Genomic DNA, 27,087 nt, shown 5'->3' on the forward strand with positions numbered 1-27,087 from the left:
GCTCTTTGCGTATCGGTGAATTTTGTAAACCCTTTATCCATTATAAACGTAATCATCAGCCCATAAGCGTCTAATTCTGGATATACACTGTAGTACTGTCCCAAGGAACCCCACAACACTCGGTCCTCGGCGTTTCTAATCCAGCTACTACCGGCTACTTTTCAAGGTTGTCGGTCCAGCGGGCCGGGTGGCGACCCACGCCGTTTGCTTGTGAACTCTCGAAACTCTACTTTATCTTTAATCTGCTATATTTTAAAACCTTTTTTTTTCAGGAGAAACAAGACGACCCAATGGATACCGAAGCAGACGTGACAATAAGCAAGACAGAAGCCTCAGACGATTCTTCCGATATGTCCATGATGGTCATGTCAGACGATGAACCAATCAAAACAGAACAATTGGACTGGAAGAAGGAAGAAGATAAAACCATTTTAGAAATACTCAGAGACCATATTAGCTTGATAGAAAGAAAAGATCTGGCGTCACTCCTTAGACGGAACGATGTTTTAAGAATTTTAGAATATCGTCTAGAAAAAAGATCGGTTTTAGAAATACGTGAAAGGATGAAATATTTGTATGAACTAATGATTAATATGAAATGAATTAACAATGTTCTCACATTTAAAAAACGTAGTACAGTTCCCCAAAATTGATAATGCACATAGAAATCTTCGTCGTTGTTCGGCAACGGTCGTATTCCCGAGCGTTAGAAAACTATTATGTATTTAGAGTGGTTAAGTGCATTTTCTTCATGAAATTTTAGTAGAATTATGTAATTGGTGCTAAAAGAGATAATTGATTTATCAGTAACGAAATTTGATTCGATAATTCATAATATTCCATAATATTAAAATTTACTTCTAAAATGTTACAGTAGGTACTTTTCAAGTGTCTTACTGAAGCTGATGTAAAGATGGATGAAAGAAGGTTTGAATAACACAAGGTTTATATTATAAGGAGAAATGGATTTCAAACACAGGTTTATATAAAAAAATTGAAATCTCAGTTCAAAAGTATTTACAGCACTGATTATTTCACATTAATAAAAATGTTTACATTAAAATCTCAGTTCAAAAGTATTTACAGCGCTGATCATTCACAATAATATTACAATTACAAACTTGGTCTTTTGGGTGTGGCTTTATTGGCAAAGTGAAGTCTATCAATGTGACGCATATTTTATTCTTAAATGTGCCTCATAATATGGCATCGTCAAAAATAATTAAAGTTGAAATTAAATTCACATTTGAAAAAAATAACAAGAACGATGTGTAATTGCAGCTCTTTATAATTCCACAAAAGTAATATTGATCTTGACCTTGAGACCCTTGACTGATCGATGACAGCCACCGACCGCCCTAATTGTTTTCGACTATGTGTCACATGATATTGACTACTATTTCTTTCGAACAAGGATCAAAATGCAAGTGCTTTGTTTAAGGCACTGATTCGGGTGTTTCCGGGAATACGACAGTTTGCGAAGATTTGCATGTGCATTATTAATATGGGAGAACTGTACATATGAGTTTTTCAGTCACCATTGTATAGGTAGGTAAGATACCTAGTTAATAATAATAAGTGATACATTATTTATTATTTTTTGATAATAACAACATTTTACATCATTTGGCGTGTTTTATTTTGCTCATATTTACTAATTATAATGTATTTAGTCGCGTTAATACTAGTATATTATTAAACCCACTTAAGGCACTTATGTACCCACATTATAAATGTTAGGTAAGTTTGTTATAGAAAGATTAGGAGCTGGGAAATAGGTTGCTCAGCCTGGCCAACGTGTACAGTGCCCTGCGCATAAACCTGAACTCATTATATTGACAGATTCTGAACGGTTCATCAACAATCGATTGTCCCGTGGTGACGTACTTATCGTTATATTGATGTTATACTGGCAACTAAACAAACTTTATACCCCATTTATACCCCATTTACACTCTCGCACGAGTGGCGAGGCGAGCGACAAGGCGAGGGGCGAGGTGCGAGTGTGAACAGACGCTCGTGGCTCGCCTCCTCGCTCGCCTCGCCACTCGCGGCGCTCGCGTCCGGAGCGGTTTTTGGGGCACGAGTCAAAGGAGCTCGCGTCGAGCTCGCGTCGCACGCGAGCGGGTGTTTACACTCTCGCGTCCGCTTCATTCTGGCTTCTACATCGTGCCGCGCAGGTTGTGTTCGTCGTCGCGTGTTTTGAAACTATACAAGGCCAGAACGCAGAGGTTGGGACTGCTCGCGTATATTTTCAAATTAAAATGGTGCCATGATTTACTTGAAAGTATACAAGGCCATTACGCACTAATCGCGTATATTTTCAAGTAAGTTGGGCCAAAATTATGGCTTGAAAATATACTGCAGCAGTTACCACTGCGTACTAATCGTGTATACTTTCAAGCGCCAAGCGGCAATGCGAGCACTTGAAACTATACGTGATTAGTTACCAGGTAGTTATTTTGAAATGTTGCTCTCTCTTTCCTTCTTGCGAAATAGTAATAAGTCTATTGCTTTCTAAATATTGCAACATCATTTCGCACTTGGCATTGTTTTCGTAACGTGTTTTTTGTTCACATCGTACAGTTAAAAAGTAAATTGATTTAAATTAAACTGTAGAACTGTTGTAATAAGTAAAAATGATCTCAGAAGAGGGTGTAGAACAACTCATAAAAGACTTGATGAAAAATATGTATGTAATAGGTCTATAGGGTAATACCTACTACACTTACGAGCAATGAATAAGTCCAAGTAGCAAAAAGTCAACACCAAATGACCCAAATTTTAAAATATTTAATTTAGAATTGGCAATAGGCCCGCCCCCTATTACATTGGGACTAACATAACGCTCTGGCGAAAAGTGGGTGCAGCAATGCACCTCTGCCTACCCCGCAAAGGAGGAGATTAGTACAAGGCGTGAGTGTGTGTTTTTGTTGTTAGAATTTGATTAAAATTTACGTTTTTAGTTGGTTATAAAAGTTATAATAATATTTTGATGCGCTGTTAAATGTACTTTAATATTGCCGACGGCGCCATTAAGCTAGTCTTTTTTGTTCAGGAGCTATCGCCACTGGAACTTTTTCATTGCTCGTGAGTGTAGTAGGTATTACTCTTAAATAATAAGATATTAGTATTCTTACTTGCAAGTATGATTGCTATAAATATCATTTTATCAATAAAATTAGAGCTTGTTCATCTTTATTTATTAACATTCTATAGGTATGACAGGCAGAACAAGTAAATTGTATTCATGTAAATTTTACCGAAATAGTTAAGTAAATTAGAATCAGCATGTAGGTATAAATTATATGCGACAAGTACGCCAATCAAGCAATGTGCGTAACAGCAATGTATATTTTCAAGAACGATTCAGTAAATCCCAACTTGAAAGTATACGCGATTAGTACGCACAAATCTTGTATATTTTCAAGTAAAATATTATTTTTTTTCACTTGAAACTATACAGTGCTAGTACACTATGGGTGCGTTCTGGCCTTGTATAGTTTCAAAACACGCTTCGTCGTCGTATAATTATAACGTAGTGTTTTTTCCTCAGTTGTATAATGGATTGGTCGCAAGACGAAACATTTAATTTCATATAAGTAAATATTTCAATAAAATAATAATAATAAAAAAAAAACTAAAACGTAAGAAATAAAAGCAGTACTTACCTGCTTAGATATATTAGTACTGTCACATAGAATAGGTCTAAACCATGTCTAAACCTTAAATTATTTCTTACGTTTTAGTGGTTTTTTGAAGTCGTTTTTTTATCATTATTTTATTTTATTACTTATTTTATCTTTTAGTTCAGTTTTCATAATTTTATTTACAATTAGGTTAGGCTTCATTAGTTAAATGTTAATTTATAAAGGATTAAATAAATAAATTACTTATTTATACTTAATTTATTTGCAATAATTGACAATCAAAATTAAGAAGCAAATGATACCTATAATAAGTCCTACTAGTCAGTAGTAAACACGAAGTAGTTGCTATATACCTACCGTTGAGGAGTTCCCTTGACTACCTTCCGTTTCCATCATCAGATCAGCTCAAGGTCACCATCATATTTTTTTTAATGTTAAAAATATAGGTAAGTACCTATGTACTTTCTAAATTTCATTAACTACAATCGGTTAATAGGTACCCAAAATGGAAATTCATAGCCTGTTTTTAACCCTTTACCCACCCTTGGAGGTGGAATCAAAATTTCAAAAAAATGGGACCACATGGGATCTCAACCCAATACATAAAAAAAAAGAATGTTCAAAATCGGTCCATAAACGGCGAAGTAATCGGTGATCATACATAAATTCTTTATTGTTGCGGCTAAAACTTCGACGTCCTCCATCGTTGCTAGCTCAAAGACAACTGAACTCTGCACGAGAGTGTAAACACCCACTCGCGTCACACGCGAGTGGGTGTTTACATTCGCGCCTCCGCACGAGTGACGAGGCGAGCGAGGAGGCGAGGGCCGAGGCGAGAGTGTAAATGGGGTATTACACTCTCGCACGAGTGGCGAGGCGAGCGACAAGGCGAGGGGCGAGGTGCGAGTGTGAACAGACGCTCGTGGCTCGCCTCCTCGCTCGCCTCGCCACTCGCGGCGCTCGCGTCCGGAGCGTTTTTTGGGGCACGAGTCAAAGGAGCTCGCGTCGAGCTCGCGTCGCACGCGAGCGGGTGTTTACACTCTCGCGTCCGCTTCATTCTGGCTTCTACATCGTGCCGCGCAGGTTGTGTTCGTCGTCGTATAATTATAACGTAGTGTTTTTTCCTCAGTTGTATAATGGATTGGTCGCAAGACGAAACATTTAATTTCATATAAGTAAATATTTCAATAAAATAATAATAATAAAAAAAAAACTAAAACGTAAGAAATAAAAGCAGTACTTACCTGCTTAGATATATTAGTACTGTCACATAGAATAGGTCTAAACCATGTCTAAACCTTAAATTATTTCTTACGTTTTAGTGGTTTTTTGAAGTCGTTTTTTTATCATTATTTTATTTTATTACTTATTTTATCTTTTAGTTCAGTTTTCATAATTTTATTTACAATTAGGTTAGGCTTCATTAGTTAAATGTTAATTTATAAAGGATTAAATAAATAAATTACTTATTTATACTTAATTTATTTGCAATAATTGACAATCAAAATTAAGAAGCAAATGATACCTATAATAAGTCCTACTAGTCAGTAGTAAACACGAAGTAGTTGCTATATACCTACCGTTGAGGAGTTCCCTTGACTACCTTCCGTTTCCATCATCAGATCAGCTCAAGGTCACCATCATATTTTTTTTAATGTTAAAAATATAGGTAAGTACCTATGTACTTTCTAAATTTCATTAACTACAATCGGTTAATAGGTACTCAAAATGGAAATTCATAGCCTGTTTTTAACCCTTTACCCACCCTTGGAGGTGGAATCAAAATTTCAAAAAAATGGGACCACATGGGATCTCAACCCAATACATAAAAAAAAAGAATGTTCAAAATCGGTCCATAAACGGCGAAGTAATCGGTGATCATACATAAATTCTTTATTGTTGCGGCTAAAACTTCGACGTCCTCCATCGTTGCTAGCTCAAAGACAACTGAACTCTGCACGAGAGTGTAAACACCCACTCGCGTCACACGCGAGTGGGTGTTTACATTCGCGCCTCCGCACGAGTGACGAGGCGAGCGAGGAGGCGAGGGCCGAGGCGAGAGTGTAAATGGGGTATTACACTCTCGCACGAGTGGCGAGGCGAGCGACAAGGCGAGGGGCGAGGTGCGAGTGTGAACAGACGCTCGTGGCTCGCCTCCTCGCTCGCCTCGCCACTCGCGGCGCTCGCGTCCGGAGCGTTTTTTGGGGCACGAGTCAAAGGAGCTCGCGTCGAGCTCGCGTCGCACGCGAGCGGGTGTTTACACTCTCGCGTCCGCTTCATTCTGGCTTCTACATCGTGCCGCGCAGGTTGTGTTCGTCGTCGTATAATTATAACGTAGTGTTTTTTCCTCAGTTGTATAATGGATTGGTCGCAAGACGAAACATTTAATTTCATATAAGTAAATATTTCAATAAAATAATAATAATAAAAAAAAAACTAAAACGTAAGAAATAAAAGCAGTACTTACCTGCTTAGATATATTAGTACTGTCACATAGAATAGGTCTAAACCATGTCTAAACCTTAAATTATTTCTTACGTTTTAGTGGTTTTTTAAAGTCGTTTTTTTATCATTATTTTATTTTATTACTTATTTTATCTTTTAGTTCAGTTTTCATAATTTTATTTACAATTAGGTTAGGCTTCATTAGTTAAATGTTAATTTATAAAGGATTAAATAAATAAATTACTTATTTATACTTAATTTATTTGCAATAATTGACAATCAAAATTAAGAAGCAAATGATACCTATAAGTCCTACTAGTCAGTAGTAAACACGAAGTAGTTGCTATATACCTACCGTTGAGGAGTTCCCTTGACTACCTTCCGTTTCCATCATCAGATCAGCTCAAGGTCACCATCATATTTTTTTTAATGTTAAAAATATAGGTAAGTACCTATGTACTTTCTAAATTTCATTAACTACAATCGGTTAATAGGTACCCAAAATGGAAATTCATAGCCTGTTTTTAACCCTTTACCCACCCTTGGAGGTGGAATCAAAATTTCAAAAAAATGGGACCACATGGGATCTCAACCCAATACATAAAAAAAAAGAATGTTCAAAATCGGTCCATAAACGGCGAAGTAATCGGTGATCATACATAAATTCTTTATTGTTGCGGCTAAAACTTCGACGTCCTCCATCGTTGCTAGCTCAAAGACAACTGAACTCTGCACGAGAGTGTAAACACCCACTCGCGTCACACGCGAGTGGGTGTTTACATTCGCGCCTCCGCACGAGTGACGAGGCGAGCGAGGAGGCGAGGGCCGAGGCGAGAGTGTAAATGGGGTATTAGAGTCACAATAAGAGGGAGTCGGGTTCATATGAGGCCCACTTTACATAGTGTAGGTAGGTCAGTGTAGGTACATGTAGCACTTGAATTAAAGCACACAGACAAAAATCTTTTTTTTTCTGTCATTCGCAGTCATTCGTTACAAATGACATCCCACTGTCATGTCAGTGTCAAGCATCTGTCAAGTAAATTCTTTAAATGTCTTTAATCTTTACGATCAGCTGAGTGTAGGGATGTCGAAAGTGCAAAAAAATATCGATATTTCGATATATCGATATTTTCTTTTATATCGTTACTGAAATCGATATATCGAATAAAAAATATCGATATATCGATATATCGGTAGCTTAATAGGAATAAATCCTTGCGAAATCAAATTCCTTTATTATTAAAAAATACTATTTTCACTTTGTGCCAGTGTCGTGTATTGACATGTGTGATGACCCCTTTACACTCTCGCTCGGTACACGGTTGCTAGCTAGCATCGCCGCATTGCGTTGTGACGCAAACAAAAGGGTATTGTTAATGAAAAATATATCGATTTTGATATTTTTTCGATACTTGATTATTTATATCGATACATCGATATATCGGTTTACAATATATCGTCGGAAAATATCGATAGATTTATAAAAATATATCGATATATCGATACATCGATATTTTTTCGACATCCCTAGCTGAGTGGAGACTGTATTGTTTTCAACTTTTTGAAACTAATTTTTAGAAGATAATGTCGGCAAAAAGAGCAGCCGGTCTCGTTATATTTAGAAATCACAATCAGATTGTTCAGTTTCTTCTGCTACAAACGTCGTATGGGGAACACCACTGGACGCCGCCAAAAGGTATCAAGATGAAGTAATGCACTATTCATTCAAATTAGTGGTAATTTAATTATCTTACCTATGGATTTTCGATTACAATAGGTCATGTAGACCCTGGCGAGTCTGACTGGGAGACTGCTCTGAGGGAAACTAAAGAAGAAGCCGGATTATCAGAGCAAGACTTGGATGTAAGTGCTTTGTTCTTATTACACTATATCTTCCATTTGAAAATATCGTAGTTAACCATGGAAGTAGAAAACTATTTCCATGAAAATAACCTACCTATGTTTGTTCCAAAATTTTGCATGATTGTAGTTGAGATTTTACACTATTATACATAGTATGCCTAACACAAAGATAAGTAGGAACATAAAGTATAAAAATAATAAACAGTGATCAATACAAAATAGCTAAGTTTCAAAAATATTTTAACTTATATTCATATAAGTAGGTATTGATTTAATTCAACAAGATTGGTGAAGGTATGCATTTAACAACTGCAATAAAAGTACATTAAACCAAATTTGTTTTTCAGATCTACAAAGACATTTCTAAAACCCTCGCCTACAAAGTTAATGGTAAACCAAAAACTGTGGTCTACTGGCTCGCTAAGCTGAAGGATCCTGATCAAAAAGTTACTTTATCAGACGAGCATCAAGATCTAAAATGGCTTGAGATGAAGCAAGCTCAAGATATTTCTGGGTTTGAAGATATGAAAAACTTACTGGCAGATTTTAATGAAAAAGCTAAAACATTTTTGTAAAAATTACTAGAATTTATTTCATAAGGCGAAAATGACGTGTAAATTTTTTATTGAATAAAGATTGTACTTATATTTATTTTCTTAGCGCGTCTTAGTATTCTTTTCATGAATGTACATTCATGTAATAAGAATATACCTCTAGAGTAGAACTAGAGGTATATTCTACAATCTACATGTACATACAATATCAGGAGAAATATTACTCACTGTCTCAGGTCAGTCAGGGTCACTCAGGGTAGACAGGAATAAAACAAATACAAATTATTATGTTCAGTTGTTTGTATTGTTAGAAGTACATGTAAATTATTATAGCACCATACATTACATACAAATGTACAAAATTGTGCATGTTTCTCCTTGAACACAAATGTTAAAATCGAGTCTAAACAATCTCAAGTCCATTACATAATACAGAGTATCTTAACAAAAAAATATACTAGAATATCAAGAAAATACCATTTAAGTGAACTCTATTGTAATAAGTCGTATCTCGGTAGTGGATAAAAATTAATAAATATTAAATAGAAATAGGTTGGAACATAGCTTTATACATAAATTACATACTTAATTGATTATATTAGGGTAAAAATCTAACTAATGTAACTTACTATGAACTTTCGCATGTAAATAAAGTATATTATTATGTAAGTAGGTATTTCCCTAATGAAATAGGAGTTATGGCGCGAACGTAGTGCCACGCATTTACCGCTAGGTGGCGACTCTACTGCGCCATAAAAATCCCGTTTAGTTTTCACTGCTCGAACGGTGTAAACTCTCATTCCGCATTGTAGAAACAATGAAGCAATTGTTACTAATTAATTCATGATTAATAAAAAAATCTTTTACATACCTAGCTAATTTTATGTACAAATTGATTTAAATATTATGTAAGTATAACAAATATTCTGTAGGTATACTTTCAGGTGAACATGGTATGATTTATTTCATGATAGTGTAGGTATGGCCAGCTTCATAAGTAACAATTTGACCTTTTGGACTTTATCAAACTATGTGCTCATCAAGCCCTCAATGTTTGAATGAATGGGGCGGTTTGTTAGATTGATAAGGTACTTACAAAAGTGTATTACATACTTATGAAGCTGACTGTACTCAATTACCTACTCACCCGGTTAGCTTCAGAAGTAACTGTAATATTTTGTAGGTACCTTATCAAAGTAAAAAAACCGCCATTGTTTGAATTGATGTATAAATTGTATAATGATTGTGGGTGTGAAAAGGTACCAAAGTTATGTAGGTAATTAAGCCGACACATAGGTACTTAATTAGGTACCTAGCCTACTTTTAATTAATATTCGAAACATCTATATGAGAATTGACATTGTTTTTGAAATTTAAATAAATACATGGACAGATGTAAATTAGCTATCTCTGTATATTGCCACAATTTTATTGATCAAGTAGGTACCTAATAGGTCTTGGACCAACAAACTCGTAAATAAATCTAATTTCAATCTCAAATGTAGGTAAGAACCAACTCCGATATTTTTTTGATTTGTAGGTTTTGTCGTATTAAGTAGTTATGTAGCATTTACACTTAAAATCTAAAGAACACTTTGCATTATCAGAATTATTCATTAATTTTAGTTAATTATTTCTATGACAACACTAAGATACAGTTTTCAGATTCAAAACGTATTGAATTTGACACTAATTACTTCGTAATGTTACTTCGTCTTGACTTCGCGATAGGGCCCCAGGGTTCTACCTAAAGGGACCTATCTAAAGTGTTATTATTAGCGACGGCCACACTGTACAGTGATTTTGTTTCTATATTCTACAAAAACTTAGTGGGTAGCTAACGAAGCTATTTAGGTATTTACTAAAATAAATATTTTAACATTTTGTGAAATAAAGTACTTAATTATTACTATTATTTAAAATGAATCTGTACAAATTAACTTAGGTACATACATAACTGTAACAAAATTACTTCCTTTCGAAATTCACAAAAATGCTCATCAAGATCTCTTACAAAACTGCCTGCCTCTCGAATTATACCACCTATCGACTTTTTTCTTGATAAGGCCTCTGACTAAGAAATCTCATATTTCATCAAACAAGAGTACTTACCATTTCTAGCTGATAACTAAAACACATGCAACCTCCACATGTGTGCTACATATACCTGGGCCTGAAAATCAGTATCGGTAAGTACCTATGTATATGTATAGACACTAGGAAGGTGTGATTTGGCAAACAGTATTTTATAACAATTTCAAATATTTTCCATTTATTATTACTTATTTATAGGTGATGATTTCGTTATTGTGATTTTAATCTCATTGTTTTATATTATACATAAATAAGTTATTATTTTTCAAAATAATACCATTGGCGTTTATAAATTGTAATATAACACTATTGAAATGAAGAAGTAAAATAAGTGCTTTCAATTATACGGCATGTATTTTTTTGTGACAATATTAATTTCAGTATTTGAGTGAACATAAGTGACAGAGACACATGGCATATTTTAAATAAGGGGAATTATAAAACGAGCGAACAAAAAAAAACTTTGCGACTGATGATGACATACTGTTTTAATAACTTGAGCGGTATGAATTTGAATAAGCGAAAAATTAACTAAACTGACGACGAATATTGATTTATAATAAAAACCAGAACGAGGTTACAAAAAGTGGATTGTGATAAATCCATTTCAGATAAAAAAAAAATATCCGAGCGACTTCATTACTAAGTGAGCGACTGGAAATACAGAGAGGGCAACTTCAATATTAAGATAGATTCGATTTATCTAAGTGAGGTTATACTTAGCGAACTACTAAAAAGTTCACTTTGAGCAAAGTTTTGTATGCTGCTTTATTAATGATTATTGGTTACTGATATTCTATTTGAGGGCTTATGTTTTTTTTTGATACGCTTTTTTAATGAAAACTACAGATTTTTAAATGCGCGTGAATTCGAATGGGGGCGGGCGACGAATCGTTGCAGTGAGGTGAGTTGTAGTAGGGCTCCTCATACCTATCAATGTTTCTTAGTATTAATAAGAAGTTTTTTTTTTAGTTGACTGAAGCACCTTATTTTATTTTTTGTTCATTTGATTGAAATAAATTCATTAGGTACTTTATTTTTGTTTTATTTAATTACCCTTATATTTCAATAATAAAATTTCTCAACTAAAAGAATAGTGTTTCTTCAAATAGTTATTTCGTATTATTTTTATTTTTTAAGTGTGAGCTCATTATACTCTGCTCATTAGTGTATTTTTCAAAGTGGTTATTGTATTCGAAACACTTCATTTAAGATAAAATGCCGCTCAGTATAAAAAATACATTAGCCAAATATTGAAAAAAATGCAGGACGTAACGTTGACACTCAAACAAATATTATGTCACTCAAATATTATGAAGCTGCTCATTTTGTATTTTAAGTAACTCAAATTAATGTTTGTAAGTTGCTGTTCTGTTGATTTCTCGTCACTCGGAGTCAGTCGCTCACTTAGTAATTCTATAACCCAAATTAATTAATTTTGACACTTAGAACTGTAATTTACAGTCATCGTTTTATTGCTACCCTTTAAATAATGATGTAGGATGATATGGTACCCTATGTGATAGTATGGATTGGTGCAACAAGTACCTATACCTATCATAGGTATACGATATAAGGTATACCACCTTAGTTATGTTACATAGGTTACCTATAATGATATAGGTACTGACCATTATCGTTATTCTCAAGCAACTGCAAAGTTTCTAACCAACAAACACTATGTCTATTGTCTAATATCTGTAACTACCTCTTGTTTCATGTAATTTCGTCTTAATTTCCGGGTACAACTTTCTCTATCAGAGGCATATTTGTATTAAATTGTTTACCTAATGATAGATTTAACTAAGTACATACAATAATATATTATGTAGATCAACATTGTGCTTATATTTAATTGTGGCCACTTGAGAAGCCATCATTTACCTAAAACACCTTGACAATTTTATATTGTTCTATAAGTATCTAGTACCTAGCAAGGTTCTATGCGTGTTATGAAACAAATCACAGCTATAACTATACCTAAGTAGATTGTTTTAAACTTATATCCTAGGCTGTAAGCAAACATGCTGTAACTAAATTTCATGTTACAAAATCTTCAAGTTATTTCATTTTATGTTCGTAGTTTTTACCTTTATCGTTGCCTCTTTAATCTGAAGTAGGTAACGAGGCTGACATGTCTTTTTCTTATAAAATATTTGTGAGTACTGATTGAAGTTTCATTGCTAATAATAATGGTAACAGTTATTTGTAGATAGTTCACTAATAATATCAGCATATCTATAGAGTAGCTAGAGCTAGAGCGAGCTTCGACTAAAGTACTTTTGCCTCAGTCTAGGACTGGATCCCTTCATGCCAGACCACCATGTAGGGTACTACAGGGCACACAAGTTGAGCTGTAGGGAGAACATTGTGCACGTTTGACACAGCTAGATTTAGTACTTGGACTCACCAGTCACCAGGCAATAGATTCTCGCTATCACATCACGTGTGGTCAGCGGTGGGTCCTAGTGGCAGGCGTAGGGGTTCTCCGTGCACCAGCGGGGCCACAGCGCGGCGGGCCGCACGCCCCGCGCCGCCAGCCGCGCCGCGTGCGTGTCCAGCCGCAGGTACACGTCGGGCGCCGCGCCCGCCGGGCCCGTGTCCGGGTCCGCCCACAGCCGCTCGCCCAGCGCCGCCGCCCGCGGCCACACGCGCGCGTCCAGCCCGCCCGCGCCCAGCTGCTCCGACCACTGGCACGCCGCGCCGCCCGCCACGCGCCACGCGCCCTGCCCCGCCCACGGCCGGTGCTCGTACACGTGCTGCCACGTGCGGTACGTGTTGCACGCGCCGTCGCCGCTGTCGCGCCACGAGCCGAACCCGCAGTCCAGGTACCACGCGTCCACGTGCGACAGCACCGCGCGCCAGCCCGCGTCCAGCGCCGCCGCCGACTCGGGCCACGCCGAGCCGCCCCACACCTGCACGCCCAGCGCCGCCGCGTCCAGCCGCTCCAGGTACGGCGAGCGCGTCAGCGGCGACGACCACAGCAGCACGAGCGGCGGCGCGCGCCCCCCCGCCGCCCGCGCCAGCGCCGCCAGCGCGCCGCGCGTGAACTCCATCCATAGCTCCATGGGGTCGGACTCGTTGTGGTGGCGCTGCCAGCACGCCAGCGACACCTCGTCCCCGCCGAGGTGGAACACGTCCGTGGTGTCCGTGAGCGCCAGCAGCTCCGCGTAGACCCGCTCTAGTAGCGTGTACACGTGCGGGTTGCGCGGGTTGAGCTGCCCGCACGGCGGCTCCCCGCAGTAGGCGGCCCAGGGCTGCGCCTCCACGCAGTGCGCCAGCGCGCCCAGCCCCGCCGCCTCGCCCCAGCCCCACGCGCGCCCCACGTGCGCCGGCGCGTCCACCTCCAGCAGCACGCGCACGCCGCGCGCCCGCGCGTGCCGCACCAGCGCGCGCACGTCGCTCGTGCTGTACGTGGCGCCCGGGCCGTACGCGCCGTGCCGCGCCAGCTCCGGCACGCTCTGCAGCCGCAGCGGGAACGACTGCGAGTCCGACACGTGCCAGTGGAACGTGTTGAGCTTGGACGCGGCCATGGCGTCCACGGTGCGCATGAGGTCCTCGAGCGGGAAGAAGTTCCGCGCCGTGTCGAGCATGAGGCCGCGGTAGGGGAAGCGCGGCGCGTCCTGCACGGCGGCGGCGCGCAGGGCCAGCAGCCCGCCGGCCAGCGGGTCCAGCCACACGAGCTGCGACAGCGTCTCGAGCCCGTGGCGCGCGCCACAGAACGACTGCGCGGCCACGTCGGCCAGCAGGCGGGCGCCGTCCGCGCGCAGCCGCAGCGAGTAGGACTCGTCCGTGTCCAGGCGCAGGCGCGGGTCCGCCGAGCCGTTCACCGCCACGCGCACGTGCACGGGCCGCGGCGCCTCGCCCCCGCCGCCCCCGCGCGCCGCCCCCGCCCCCGCGCCCGCCTCCAGGCGCCGCAGGTCGCGCTGCAGCAGCGCGAAGGCCTCGTGCAGCAGCGCGGTGACGGCGGGCGCGGGCGAGTGCGCCACGTGGAGCGTGAAGTCAGCGGCGCGCACGCGCACGGCGGCGGTGGCGAGGCTCACGGCGCCCGTGGGCTGCGGCCACAGCTGCGTGGACGCGCACAGCATGTTGCACGTCTGCAGCGACTGCAGCACGCCCGCCTCGGCCGCCGCGCGCCGCTCGCAGCGGTCCTCGCGACACACCCACGACCACTGAGGCTCTCCATTCCTGCAAATTAGAAATTGCAACCGTGTTTTAATCCGAAAACTACTATTCTAGGTATTGGTACCTATATGATTTATAAGATGGTATGCCTACACCTAAAATAAGAGGATTAACACTTGTCTTTGTCTAGGGCTGTTTTTAACAGCATGCGGATTTCATCACGCACGCGGGATGGCACGCGTCTCGCGTGCATATTCCACGCGTTACAATTACAATTAATACTTGTATGAACGCGTGCTGGGCAATCCCGCGTGCGTGACCAAATTAGCATGCTGTTAAAAACAGCCTCACGCTTTACTACTGTACGTAAGTCATAAATCACAGTAATACTCACGAGTACGCCGCCGACACGGGCCGGTTCCCCTGGTCGTCGCTCTGCTGGCGCCAGTACAGCACGGCGGCGGCGGAGCAGGCCAGCGCGGCCAGCAGCAGCAGCGCGCGCCGCAGCCGGCCCACGCCCGCGCCGCAGCGGGACAGGTCCAGCGACATGGTAGGGCTAGGCCACCTGCGGAGAAGGGTAAGGAGTTCATAGAAGTGCTGTATGGGGGGAGGCATGTCTATATTATACAGGAAGTTAAAAAGACCATTAAAATTCAACGTCCCATACTAAAATTTAAGTTTCTATTAGTGTTGCCACGAATAGTGATTTGGCCGAATACCGAATACCGAATACCGAATATTCGGCCGGCGCTCTCAGTCGAATACCGAATATTCGGCCACCGAATATTCGGCAGGTGATCCAGTATAATTCAATAAGTTGAAGTTTTATTTAAAGAATGTTCTTCTTAATCTTACGGCAGATCCGTACAACTGGTGGTCAACCAACTCATATCAGTAGCCAAACCTTATATATTTTGTTAAAAAATACCGTGTAAAAAATATGTGTCTCAGTAGTAGGTATTGTATATTTTATGAAAAAAGCGCAATTATCTCTTACGAACAAATGCCGAAAAACTTGTCTATATTTATCACAATTTGCGTTTAATTAATTTTAAATATTAAAAATACATATGTTGTATTCAGGTTTTTGCAATTAATGATTGTTTGATAGTTAAATGTTCGATCAAATAGTTTTTTTATTCCCTTTTGTAAGATATTTGCTACTTTTTCAAGTATTCGGTATTCGGCCGAATACTACTTACTATTCGGCCGAATACCGAATACTGAAAAAACTGGCCGAATAGGCCGAATACCGAATAGTTGCCGAATATTCGTGGCATCTCTAGTTTCTATTGAGGAACTATAGGTATATCTTTTTCGAGAACTTTGCTTTCAGCTTATGCTATTAGGTACCACTTTTGCAACACACAGACCAGTAATTTTAAATGCTGGTGAATGACTGAAGTGGGTTGAGTAATACGAATGGTATACGATACGATATTTAGGTTTATGTAGATTTTGTACATCACAGCATATATTTTTTACATAATATTAGGACGCATTTAGATCCCACCTGTATAAACAATAGTGATAAATACAATATTATATTTATTCTAGGTAGAAGCCGGAGTTCAATACCAGTCGACGCGACGTAGTACTTTTTTTTAGACACATCTAGTTTCTTGTTAAATATTGGCTGCAATCTGTAGATTCTCGTTGGTAGAAGTAAACAGTCAATTCTTTGAACTGAAGCATTTAAAATTACAGAAAAGTCAGAGAAAACAGTGTTGTTGGTTGATGATGATGATGAAGTATGCCAACATGGCATAATTATATGATCTACGAAATAGGTATTCCCAGACCATATCAATTATTCGCGGGATGCATTTGTGAGACCAAAACAATCTTCAAACTTTTCTGCTCGTGTCGATCTAAGGGAATATATCGGGCGTCTATTTCAGTAGTCGAGTTAAAAGGTTCCTCGCAGGCTTTCCCGGGTTTTCAGGTCACGTCTCTCGAGTTACACAACCTTTTCATTTTATACCTAGGTGATGCATTTTTTGTACCTGGGTACTTAAGCGATTCTGCGCTGAATAAGATATTATAGGTATTTTCGCGGTCTAAGATGGGTGACGTGGTTTTAAGATACATAGCTTCACCTTAAAATGGTAGACTCTACAATGAATATTATTTCTGCATTCGAAGACTTTTTAAATTTTGCAAACTGTTTTCAAGAAAAACAGCACCCTTTATACAAAATGGCTCTTTGCCAGTCAAATTGCTCTTTTCAGGTTCAAGCGCCATTTCAATATTACTTTTAAATTACAAAACGGTGTTTATTTTTGAAAACATACATAGGTATATTGGCTACAAAGATAAATGTCCTTTTGATTTTATACATAAGTAAATCACATAATCGCATTCAACATTTGTATTAGTTTCGTTCTAGGAGTAAGATTATTTTGCTTAAATATAGGTATACCTAGGTGGTTATAGTTAAGTTACACAACGGAGTTACGAGACAGTTGGTCCTGAATATTTGATGCAGATAGGCGCAGTCTGGCAGGCGGGCTGCGTCTACAATGCGCCGGCTGACTTGACTGTTTTAAAGTTTATACCAATCAGAAAACTTCCTGGCCCTAGACGGTTTTAGTGCATCTGGTTCGGTTTAGTTTTAGGTATAAATTTAATGGTGAAGGTTTCGTACACTTAAAACTTCCTCTTCTGAATGTGTCGGTAACACTGAAGCTGTAGGAACAGGTGATACGTCACTCCCAACGTTTAGGGATAGATGATACGTCAGTCGAGGAGGGGTGTTTTGTGCTACCTAGAAAAAAGTACATGCCTGCCATGAGAGTATCTAAAGCACTACGAGAAGCAGAGCATAGATGCATCAATTGTTGTTCCATTTCACTACACTGTTGAGTTAGACGACCAACGTCATTGTGATCAGCCACCCGAAAGAGTTTATATTGTGTAGAGTCCCGTTTCAGTTCTTAAATGTTGTTCTCTGTTCTGACTTCTGAATAACTAAAAGTAATAACGATAACAGTAACATACTTTGATTCCGAATTCGTTATAAATGTAAAAGTTTGTGTGTTGGCTTTTCCTCCTTTCAAGGATCAAGTTATCACCGGATCTACGGTATGGTAGCTATGTTTTTATGGAGCAGTAAGTATGTATAATTAAGAACTGTAAGAATGTAACAAAGGCTAAAAATTTACGTGGATTCCTATGGCATAATTATAACCTAAGGCAACGCCGACTTGTACCTACCTACGTTGCGTGCAATTTTAGATATAAATTGATCAATCTTGTGATGGCTAAGTACCATCGGGGAAATCCCTGCTGTCCCGATATTTCAGAATAATACAGCAATTCGCTGAACGTGTCTTTATAGCTATAATGAACAAGTGGGCAGGCTTCCCTCACAGTACTCACCTACGTAGGAGCTACGTTACTTAACATGTTGCATTATAAATGTCGGTCGATACAAGTGGCACAGTTTTGTATCAATTTAACAGCTCGTAGTAAAACTTAACGGAACAAAGAAATACCTACATTTTATGAACACCTCGGGAGGCGAAATAAACTTGTCACTAGCTTTTCCAGTAGGTTCAGCTTTAGGTATCAAATCACAAGCTTTGACCGGGAGTCTGTCCAAACATTTTTCAAATAAAATCAAAAGCAACACACATTTGTAAAAAAACAACCGCTTTTTTCGTACCTTTTTAACTAAAATACATGAAAAAGTATACTCTAAATCTGTCAGCAAAGCAAAGTACAGGTAACAATATCTGGAGAACATTAAATATGTGAAAGTGCACCCGTTCGCACAACAAAAGATTTACATTTGTGAATACGTAGCGATAAGTTCCACCATGTTACAAAATAATAACACCCAACAGGAGAAAAGATAATATATTTACTTATTACTTAAAACTTCAGAGAAGGATACCTAATTTTACCGTGGATAATATACATATAATAATAATAAATACATTACGAATCACAAGGATCGCGCGTACATATAAACAATAAATAACAACTTGATCAACCAAATTATCTTGTTTAACAAACATTAGTTGGTTACATTGTACAAGAGTTTTGGGTAGCTAGCAATTTTTATTGTAAAGGCTATTTAAACTAACAGCGGCACTTTCTCCGTAATAAAATGTTCAAGGACTACGAAAACGAATTTCCAATAGCGCACAAACTGCGCCAACCACGACTCTATCTCATAGCATTAAACGTACAGATTGCATGGCAGCTCTCCGAAACTTAGCCCATATATGCCCATAACTAGTTTTATTATCAAGTTGTTTTACTTTGGGATATGTTTAAGATTCAGATTCTAAGTGCAAATATGCAAAAAACTTAAGTGGGTCGTTAACGACCCTCTGGGCCTATATGGGTTAGTGTCAAGCAGGAGTAGACCTCTCCAAGAAACTTCATATTTTGGCAACCTAGAGTAGCCCTTTCTACGTGGCACTGTCGGTCCCTGGGTACCAACACCTGGATGGAACTTCAATGCCACTGCAAGTTTCTATGCCCCCGGATATAGGGTTTTAAGTATTCAACAACTATCAGATGCAGCCGAAGTAGAGTGTTGGGACGTATTTTCGCAATATGTAGTGGAGGGTACCAGCCAGTCGTGCCACTACACTTAGGCCCTGTTTCACAATGTCTGGTTAGTGGTTACCTGTGAGATAAAATACATGCTGTCACTCTCTGATATTATTTTTTAGACAGTGACAGCATGTATTTTACCTCACAGGTAGCCACTAACCAGACGTTGTGAAACAGGGCCTTAGTTGGTAATGTGAACTAAAACACGGCACGAAGACAACTAAGTTTCGGGGAAATTAGCTTAGGAACTTTACCTGTGTTCTGTACCCGTATTACGAAAAACCGCAGCATATTCTATTCGATAGTCGATTCTATAGAAATGTATGAAAAAAAAACAGCGCCACCGTGTTCACGTTTGGAACTAAAAAAATCGAGATCCCGAACGCCTGCGACAGTCGTATAGAATGTCCTGCCGAATCTAGGATCGAATGTGACTTATTCGCTCATACAATTATGCCGTTTTTGCGATCACGAAGCACTTTTTACCTATCGAATAGAATGACCTATAGAATGATTGCTGTCAAACTTCCGCAAATCTATCACTGTCAGTTTCCCAGAGAAAGATTATTGCATTATTATATTTATTATTCGTGTATTATTCGTTATGCTTCGAGCGCCAAGGGTTGCCCGGGGGCCAGCATCACGTTATTTAGCTTGGCGTTTAATTCAAGAAAGCCAAAGAAATGAAAATAATGATCAAAGGTTAGTGGTTTGTTTACCTTGTTCATTCTTTATTCGTTCGTTATTTCATAATGTACCTAATCTATTGATATATTGTGCTCAAGGAAATACTTCTTCATTTCCAGAGAAGTTACTAATAGAGCGGTACTAAGGGCCAAGTTCAACTACAACGCCCTGTCCGAAAATGAGTTTCAGCGCCGGTACCGGCTGTCTACTAACACATTTCGGTTTCTCTGTGAGGAGTTGAAGGAAATAACTCCTCTCAGAGCATCAACTAGAATGACCCTGGAGCATAAGGTAAAAGACCAGGAGGATGTTTATATAATATAATTTGCTTTGTAGGTTTTATATAAACATGTATGCTTAATTAGCTCCATACTAAAATTATCATAATAATTACAGGTTTTATGTGCTTTAAATTTCTACGCTACTGGGTCATACCAACGAAGTGTGGGAATGGGGAAGTACCTGGGTCAAAGCACAGTCAGTAAAATTGTGACGGAGGTCACAAACGCACTGACTTGCCCAGGGATGCTGAACAGGCACATACATTTTCCTAAGACGGCTCACGAAAGGAATTTAATAAAACAGAAGTAAGTTCCTACCTCTATCTATTCACCTTTTGTGAAACTTCCAATGTTACTTTAATGATTTCTTGAAATAATGTGGGTATAATGCACATTCAACTATCCTATTAGTTATATATAGACTAATAGCAAACTTACTTTTCAGATTCTACACAAAATATGGAATACCGGGTGTCATAGGTTGTGTGGATGGGTCGCACTTCCATATTTTTCAGCCTAAGAAAGCTGTAGAACATTTGTTTTTCTGCAGGAAGAATTTCCATTCATTGAATGTTCAAGTGGTAATTATATAATTACAATTTTATAACAGTTTTTGAAGTAGGTACTTATTTATTTCCTTAATATATTGATAACTAGCTGTTCCCGCGCGCTTCGCTTCGCCTTAAAAAGTTTTCCCGTGGGAATTCCGGGATAAAAAGTAGCCTATGTTCTTTCCCAGGGTCTAGACCGTATGTATACCAAATTTCATTCAAATCCGTTCAGTAGTTTTGGCGTGAAAGAGTAACAGACAGACAGACAGACAGACAGACAGACACAGTTACTTTCGCATTTATAATATTAGTAAGGATTGAATGATGGTGCTAATGTGAATTTAACTTATTTTACAGGTGTGTGATAGTGACTGCAGAATCATAAATATAAACCCTAAATATGGAGGTGCAACCCATGACTGTTTTGTGTGGAATAACAGCCAGGTTTCTACTTTTATGGAAACCTTATATAGAAATGGAGAACAAGGATGGCTCTTAGGTAAACTAAAGTTTAGCCACATAGACATAAACACTGAGGCCTGTAACCCCTATAAGAGATTACGGCAGAGGTGGTTATGTTGGTATTGTTTTAATTGGGCATTTTTCAGCCGTTTTTTTTTAATTTAACAATAATGTAAATCTTTTTTATTTCTAGGTGATTCCGGCTATCCGCAGCGGCCTTGGCTTATGACGCCAATCAATGATGCTGCAGACGACAGCCCCGAGGCTAAATATAATCACCTACATGGCAAAGCCAGGGTGCTTATAGAGAATACCTTTGGCAGACTAAAAAATCGATGGCGATGTCTTAACAAGGACAGGACTCTGCACTATGCACCAGAAAAATGTGCCAAAATCATTACAGCCTGTGCTGTTCTACACAACATCGCCATCGATTTTATGGTCCCTCTTCTTGAGCAGGATGATACTGATGCTCTGATTGTAGAAACAGTCCCTCAAGAAGAAGTGCCAAATTCAAGCTTAAGGGAGTCGTCTGCAGAGGATTTGGTTCGGGGAAGGGCTTCTCGTCGCACCCTAGTTGATAGGCTCAACCGTCTGCAACGTTGAAAAAAGACTATTCAAAATTAATAGTCAGTAAATGACATGGTTGAACATATTCTGTTAGCTGGTCCACCTACTACAGAAACAAGATTATCTATTCTTGGACCAACAGAGCACCTATCTCAGCTATTGCAACACCCAGGCTTGCTACTCCAGTTTACTCGGGAGCTAGGCTGGCTGAGCTGAAAACAAGGGGATATGTACAAAGGTTCCACTCGAGAGAGCCACGTACAGGAACTTCGCCCCCTCTCAGAATAGAATAGAATAGAATAATAGTCAATTCTTTTTCTTCTTGGGAGAGCTATAGCTTTTAAGAAACTGGTCTCAGTCTCGTCTTCAAAGTTAAGGAAAACATCGTAAGGAACCTTGCCAGCATCATTGAATCGCGTCAGGAGTTTCTTGCCCCTATTCTTCTTCATTGTATTGAATCTAGACTTCACTTGAACTTTAATTTAATGTAAGTACTATCGGGGAAATAAAAGCTGGCCCGATGTCAAATCAATATCGCTTACGCACCCCGTCGTAACAGCCCCGCTCCTTCCATAGAGCCATGCTGTTACCGACAGGACCTCGTAATAATAACGGCCTCCTTTGTATATATATTTCTTATTTTTTTACTGACAAAAGTGTTTTTTTGGTTTTTTTACCTCATTAGTCATTAGTCGTGCGCGTGTATGTGTGGGTGCGGCAGGCAGCAGGCTGCAAGCGGTTCTAACCTTTAAGGTAGGCCACCGGCCGATTCCCCAATAGTACATTGGCGATTATGTACATACAAGGTTGGCCAAGTCATACTGTATTTAATTTTAGATTAAGTGGTAAGGTACCTTTTTAAGATTTGTCAATGTATTAAAGTAATTTAAGTAATTCGACACCCTGGGAACAATTAAATGGGAGGTAACTGAAAATCAGCGGTTTGCTCCTGCAGTAAACATCCACGCTGAGTTACTTCACCCTTTTGGTCCACTTCAACACACAACCTAACTTGCTAAGTACAAACCTGTCTTTATCATAGCTACTATTTAGTTATAAGTACAACTATGTATATCTTTCATTGTGATTTGTTGTGTATGTAAGACAGTGGATCAAATAAACGCTTTATCTATCTATCTATCTATTAAATTAAACTAAAATTTAAATAAAACTTTTATTACCTCACAAGAACATTCTCTTTCATTCATGATCTCTCATACAAAAATCTCTCTAGCAAACTCATCCCATCTCTCATAAACTGGAGCCATTGAGCTTGCAGCGTGAGCTCCCTGTCCCTCTGCTGCAGCTCAATGTCCCTCTGCCGTATCCTTTCTCTCTCTATTTCATAAAATCTATCATCCCGTTCCCTTTCACGCTCTCTGGCATCCTTCTCACATTGAATATATAAATCAGCAATTTCTTCTTTTTTTTTCTTTTTTTTTGGTGGCTCCCATGCTTTCTCCTCCGGGACTAGTGGTGGCTCTAACTCAACCTCCCCAGGAAAGTGTGGTGGCGATTGGCTGGTCCCAGGCATGTTCCAATCTTCCGGATCTGTAATGAATTATATATGACTCATAAATAGTGACAAATGATGATGAATTAGGAGCGGTGGTAGCTCAGAATTATGTACCATGTATACCATCGCTCTTACGGTGAAGGATAACATATATATGGATATGCACAAAGGTTCCACTTGAGTGAGCCAGGTGCAGGGAGTGTACCCCAAGGAGAATAGATGATGAAATAACCCAAAATCCAAAGATAAAGCAAACATATTTCACTTGCCAGGTAGTGCAGGTTCACGAGTCGTTGTTGGAGGTTTAGTGTCAATGTGCGTTTCTACCTGTAATATTTAAATATGAAATAAATTTCAAGCTAAACAATTACCCTTTATATATAGGTACATATTTCTGCACCCACGAGCATGATGGCAGAGTTAGTTAAAGTATAAACTTAACATAATACGACACCCCTCTTTAGCGTGGGGGGTTACAAAATAATGTAATGCAGCAATGCGCTTTATCCTTCCGCGTCAGGGATTGCATTAAATTTTATACCATACTGAAATTCTAGAAAACACGCTGAGCTTTAAGTAAATAGCTATCTTCCTACTTCTTCTAAAACATGCATTCTATAAGATCAAATGTTAAGTAACCTGTCCAAAGCCAACTTCTTCAACATCAAGCCCAATGGCTGCCTGGATCCCAACCATCGCCACCACCCGCTGTTCCGCATCTGTTAAATGGGAGGTAAGAGCAGGGCCACCACCAGTCCCATTAATGGACTTGTTAATGCGAGCCACCTTTTTTTTGCAGCTGTTTTTAAAATCGCTCCAAACCTATAATTAAAAAAGCAATGCAAAAATAAAACCATGCCATGCATTCAAACTATTATGCTAAAACAGTGCTATTAAAAAGATTATAGTGCCCTTGTTAGTTAATAAAGTAATGACGCACAATAAAGTAATGATTCACAGCATAGGCAACATACAATTTCCCAAACAATTTATAAGTAAATAAATGTTTAATTACTTACTTTCCTCCACTTTTCCTCCGACTTCTCGCTGCCTGAAGGGTCACCGTTCAAAAGGGCAGCGAGCTCCTGCCACTTTTTGGTCACCCACGGCCGACCATGCTGTATGTGGGTGGCCGGCTTTGATAGATCCCCATTCCTTTAAAATGAGAGATAGTTTTCTTTATTAAATCGCAACACTTTTGATCACATTAGGTAGGTAATTAATAACCATAATAATATTATGAAAATAACTGAGAAAAACATTACTTACCGTTCCATAAATTCAATCATCAAATTGAATTGCGTCCCACTTGTTTTCATTGTAAAATGGACCACAATCTACAACTGCTTTAGATGAAATGATTTTGATGTTATATTTATGTAATGTCAAACAAAGGTATGACATTTCGTTCAAAATTTTCTTCTTTTACGATTAAATAATTAGAATAAGTACATTTTTTTATCTACTATTTATTTTTTATTTTTCATTTAATAATTGTTTAGTACAATAATATTGTGGAATAAGAGTAAATATTTGATAAAAACTCATGAAATACGAAGTTTTACAGTTAATCAAATATGGGTGTCAAATTTCTACACGAACTTTCGGATCTTCTATCGACCAACGCATCGAGCATTCGATAGATACTCGCAAGCGAGCTAACGTATAGAATCGAATTCGAGTGCGACTATTGTCAACTTGACAGCACTTTCGAATAGTCGCACTCGCATTCGATTCTATACGTTAGCTCGAATTTTCATGATACGGGTACTGAACTCTTAATTATTATGATTATTATTAATCTGACGCAATACGGTACTTAAAATAAAGATACCTATAGCCTATATATAAAGGGTTTTTCAATAGGGAATATGCGTAATTTTTTTTTATACTTTTATTGGATAGTTTTACATCACTTTATTATAGTAAAAAAAAATTCAACGCCAAAATAAGTAATTTAAGGTATTTTAAAGAAAGTTAAAAAATTACAACCATCACGACCACTTTGAAATTCCCGTCAGGATGGCGGGCTGTCGTGACGTCATAATCGTTTAATTTCACGGCTCAGAATAATGAGTCCCGTCAGTCGGCATAGATTTTTTACCTAATCAAGTAATCACAGAGTACTTTTGTATTTTCAACAAACCAATGTTGTCATGGTAACAAACGAAAAAGGAAGTGTATAAAGTGTGATCAGTGGCTGTTTTGTAATGGTAATAAAGTGTGACCAGTGGCTGTTTTGTAATGGGAGCTCGTAATTAGCTGCTAGTAGCTCTTTTGAAATGGGAGCGCGCAAACCAGAGGACCTTTGTACACAATATTACGCTATTATGGCAATATGAATATAAAGTAATATTTGTATTGTATGTAAGTACTTACTGTAACTTTGGTTCTCAGTAAGAGAGACTAGGGTTAGTGGGTCATTCTATTCTATTATCTGTGGGGGTGTAAGAACCTGCACCTGGCTCTCTTGAATGGAACCATTGTGCATATCTCAAAGGTCTAAACCCCCTTATCTAAACTATCGAATAAGAGTATAAAAATATATGCATATTCCCTAATATTTGGGCACACGGCTCTCGACTTTTCAATAGTCTTTGCTGTCCTTTTCCGCAGCTGGGCACAGTTTACTCGTTCATACTGCGTAATAAATTTAATGTGTACAGTTCTTCTGATTACGAGAATTCTTCCATAACTTAATTTAGAAAAAAATAACAACTTTTGAAATATACTAACGACTGCCATTATAACCTAAAAGTAGAAAGAGCAACTTGTGTCATGTTCATGTGATAATACTTACAATACAAATTTAATTTTATTGTGTTGCAATATGGAGCATATTTGAGTGGCTCGTTGACTAGCGAATGGCTGTTTACGCCTCATTACAATAGAACAACTAGTGGCAGCCCATACACTACCAACAAAAAATATAAAAAGTCCTAAACTTTGCAAACAAACAAGCATATCAAACAAGAAGTGGAGAGGTTATAGGAGGCTAGGATCTACTCGTATTGGAAGATTTTTTTATGTGATCCATCGTATCTGATCACAACGAGCATCACAAATACTCGGTGACATTAACATTTCTTTGTTTACACTTGACATTTATTTAACTATACGCAAACGCAAAGAAGTTATTATTCTGAGATTGATATATAAAGAATTATGACGTCACATCCGCCCTAAGAAAATGGGTGACGTTTCTCGGAAGTTAGAATTTACCGAAGTTTTTTTGTACTTTTCAACTTCATTTACTTGCTCAAAAATAAATTATAATCAAAAATAATGATGGAGTCGTAGTTATGAAACAACAAAGTTTATTATAAATAATATTTGACCTTTATTTGAACCACTTGCATATTCCCTATTGGCGCGGGTAGATTTTGGCGGCCCGTGGCGGCCATTTTGTTTTGGTGACAATTGTCAAATCTTTTGCTTATTATTCAGTTGCTTATGCCAAATCACCATGGCAGGTTACACGATTGAACAGCGCGTACAAATGATAAAACTTTATTATCAAAATAAGTGTTAGTGCAAACGTTGCGTGCATTGCGCCCATTTTACGGTAGACGTGGTGGCCCTTCACAGTCGACTCTTCAGCGTTTGGTGGCCAAATTTGAAACAACCGGTTCGTTAATCGATCAACCCACACCTGTACGTTCAAGAAACACAAGATCAGCCGAGGACATCGCGGCGGTCCGTCAAAGTGTTCAGCAGAAC

General features: G+C 38.9%; 5 protein-coding genes across 6 annotated transcripts in view; 3 read left to right on the forward strand and 2 right to left on the reverse strand.

Annotated features, from left to right (window-relative positions):
- The window catches only part of LOC105390703, a 32,031-nt gene extending 30,408 nt beyond the window's left edge, over positions 1-1,623 (forward strand). Inside the window, exons 21-22 of the mRNA XM_048627932.1 lie at positions 273-633; positions 1,516-1,623. Coding sequence (XP_048483889.1) covers positions 273-602 — 330 coding nt within the window. The 3' untranslated portion in view covers positions 603-633; positions 1,516-1,623. The remainder of the gene's footprint in view (positions 1-272; positions 634-1,515) is intronic.
- A 6,007-nt stretch (positions 1,624-7,630) lies between these two features.
- Positions 7,631-8,957, forward strand: LOC105390704 (bis(5'-nucleosyl)-tetraphosphatase [asymmetrical]). Its single transcript, XM_011562044.3, has 3 exons — positions 7,631-7,791; positions 7,873-7,958; positions 8,306-8,957. The coding sequence occupies exons 1-3, from the start codon at positions 7,680-7,682 to the stop codon at positions 8,531-8,533; spliced, it is 426 nt and encodes a 141-aa protein (XP_011560346.2). The 5' UTR covers positions 7,631-7,679; the 3' UTR covers positions 8,534-8,957.
- Positions 8,958-12,490: 3,533 nt separating this feature from the next.
- The window catches only part of LOC119690635 (probable beta-hexosaminidase fdl), a 74,476-nt gene continuing 59,879 nt past the window's right edge, over positions 12,491-27,087 (reverse strand). For both annotated transcript variants that reach the window (XM_038106370.2, XM_048627868.1), the window contains 2 exons: positions 15,126-15,296; positions 12,491-14,794 (listed from right to left, as the gene is read on the reverse strand). In XM_038106370.2, the coding sequence (XP_037962298.2) occupies positions 13,072-14,794; positions 15,126-15,280 (1,878 nt within the window). In that variant the 5' untranslated portion in view covers positions 15,281-15,296 and the 3' untranslated portion in view covers positions 12,491-13,071. The remainder of the gene's footprint in view (positions 14,795-15,125; positions 15,297-27,087) is intronic.
- Positions 19,563-22,869, forward strand: LOC105392660 (putative nuclease HARBI1). Its single transcript, XM_038113531.2, has 6 exons — positions 19,563-20,002; positions 20,107-20,278; positions 20,384-20,574; positions 20,714-20,849; positions 21,177-21,318; positions 21,475-22,869. Exons 1-6 carry the CDS (start codon positions 19,905-19,907, stop codon positions 21,885-21,887), a joined length of 1,152 nt encoding a protein of 383 aa, XP_037969459.1. The 5' UTR covers positions 19,563-19,904; the 3' UTR covers positions 21,888-22,869.
- Positions 23,012-25,135, reverse strand: LOC105382825. Its single transcript, XM_038113418.2, has 5 exons — positions 24,637-25,135; positions 24,387-24,522; positions 24,007-24,189; positions 23,637-23,694; positions 23,012-23,402 (listed from the first exon to the last, which is right to left on the reverse strand). The coding sequence occupies exons 1-5, from the start codon at positions 24,684-24,686 to the stop codon at positions 23,056-23,058; spliced, it is 774 nt and encodes a 257-aa protein (XP_037969346.1). The 5' UTR covers positions 24,687-25,135; the 3' UTR covers positions 23,012-23,055.

This window comes from Plutella xylostella, chromosome 19, assembly GCF_932276165.1.
Source record: "Plutella xylostella chromosome 19, ilPluXylo3.1, whole genome shotgun sequence".
NCBI lineage: Eukaryota > Metazoa > Arthropoda > Insecta > Lepidoptera > Plutellidae > Plutella > Plutella xylostella.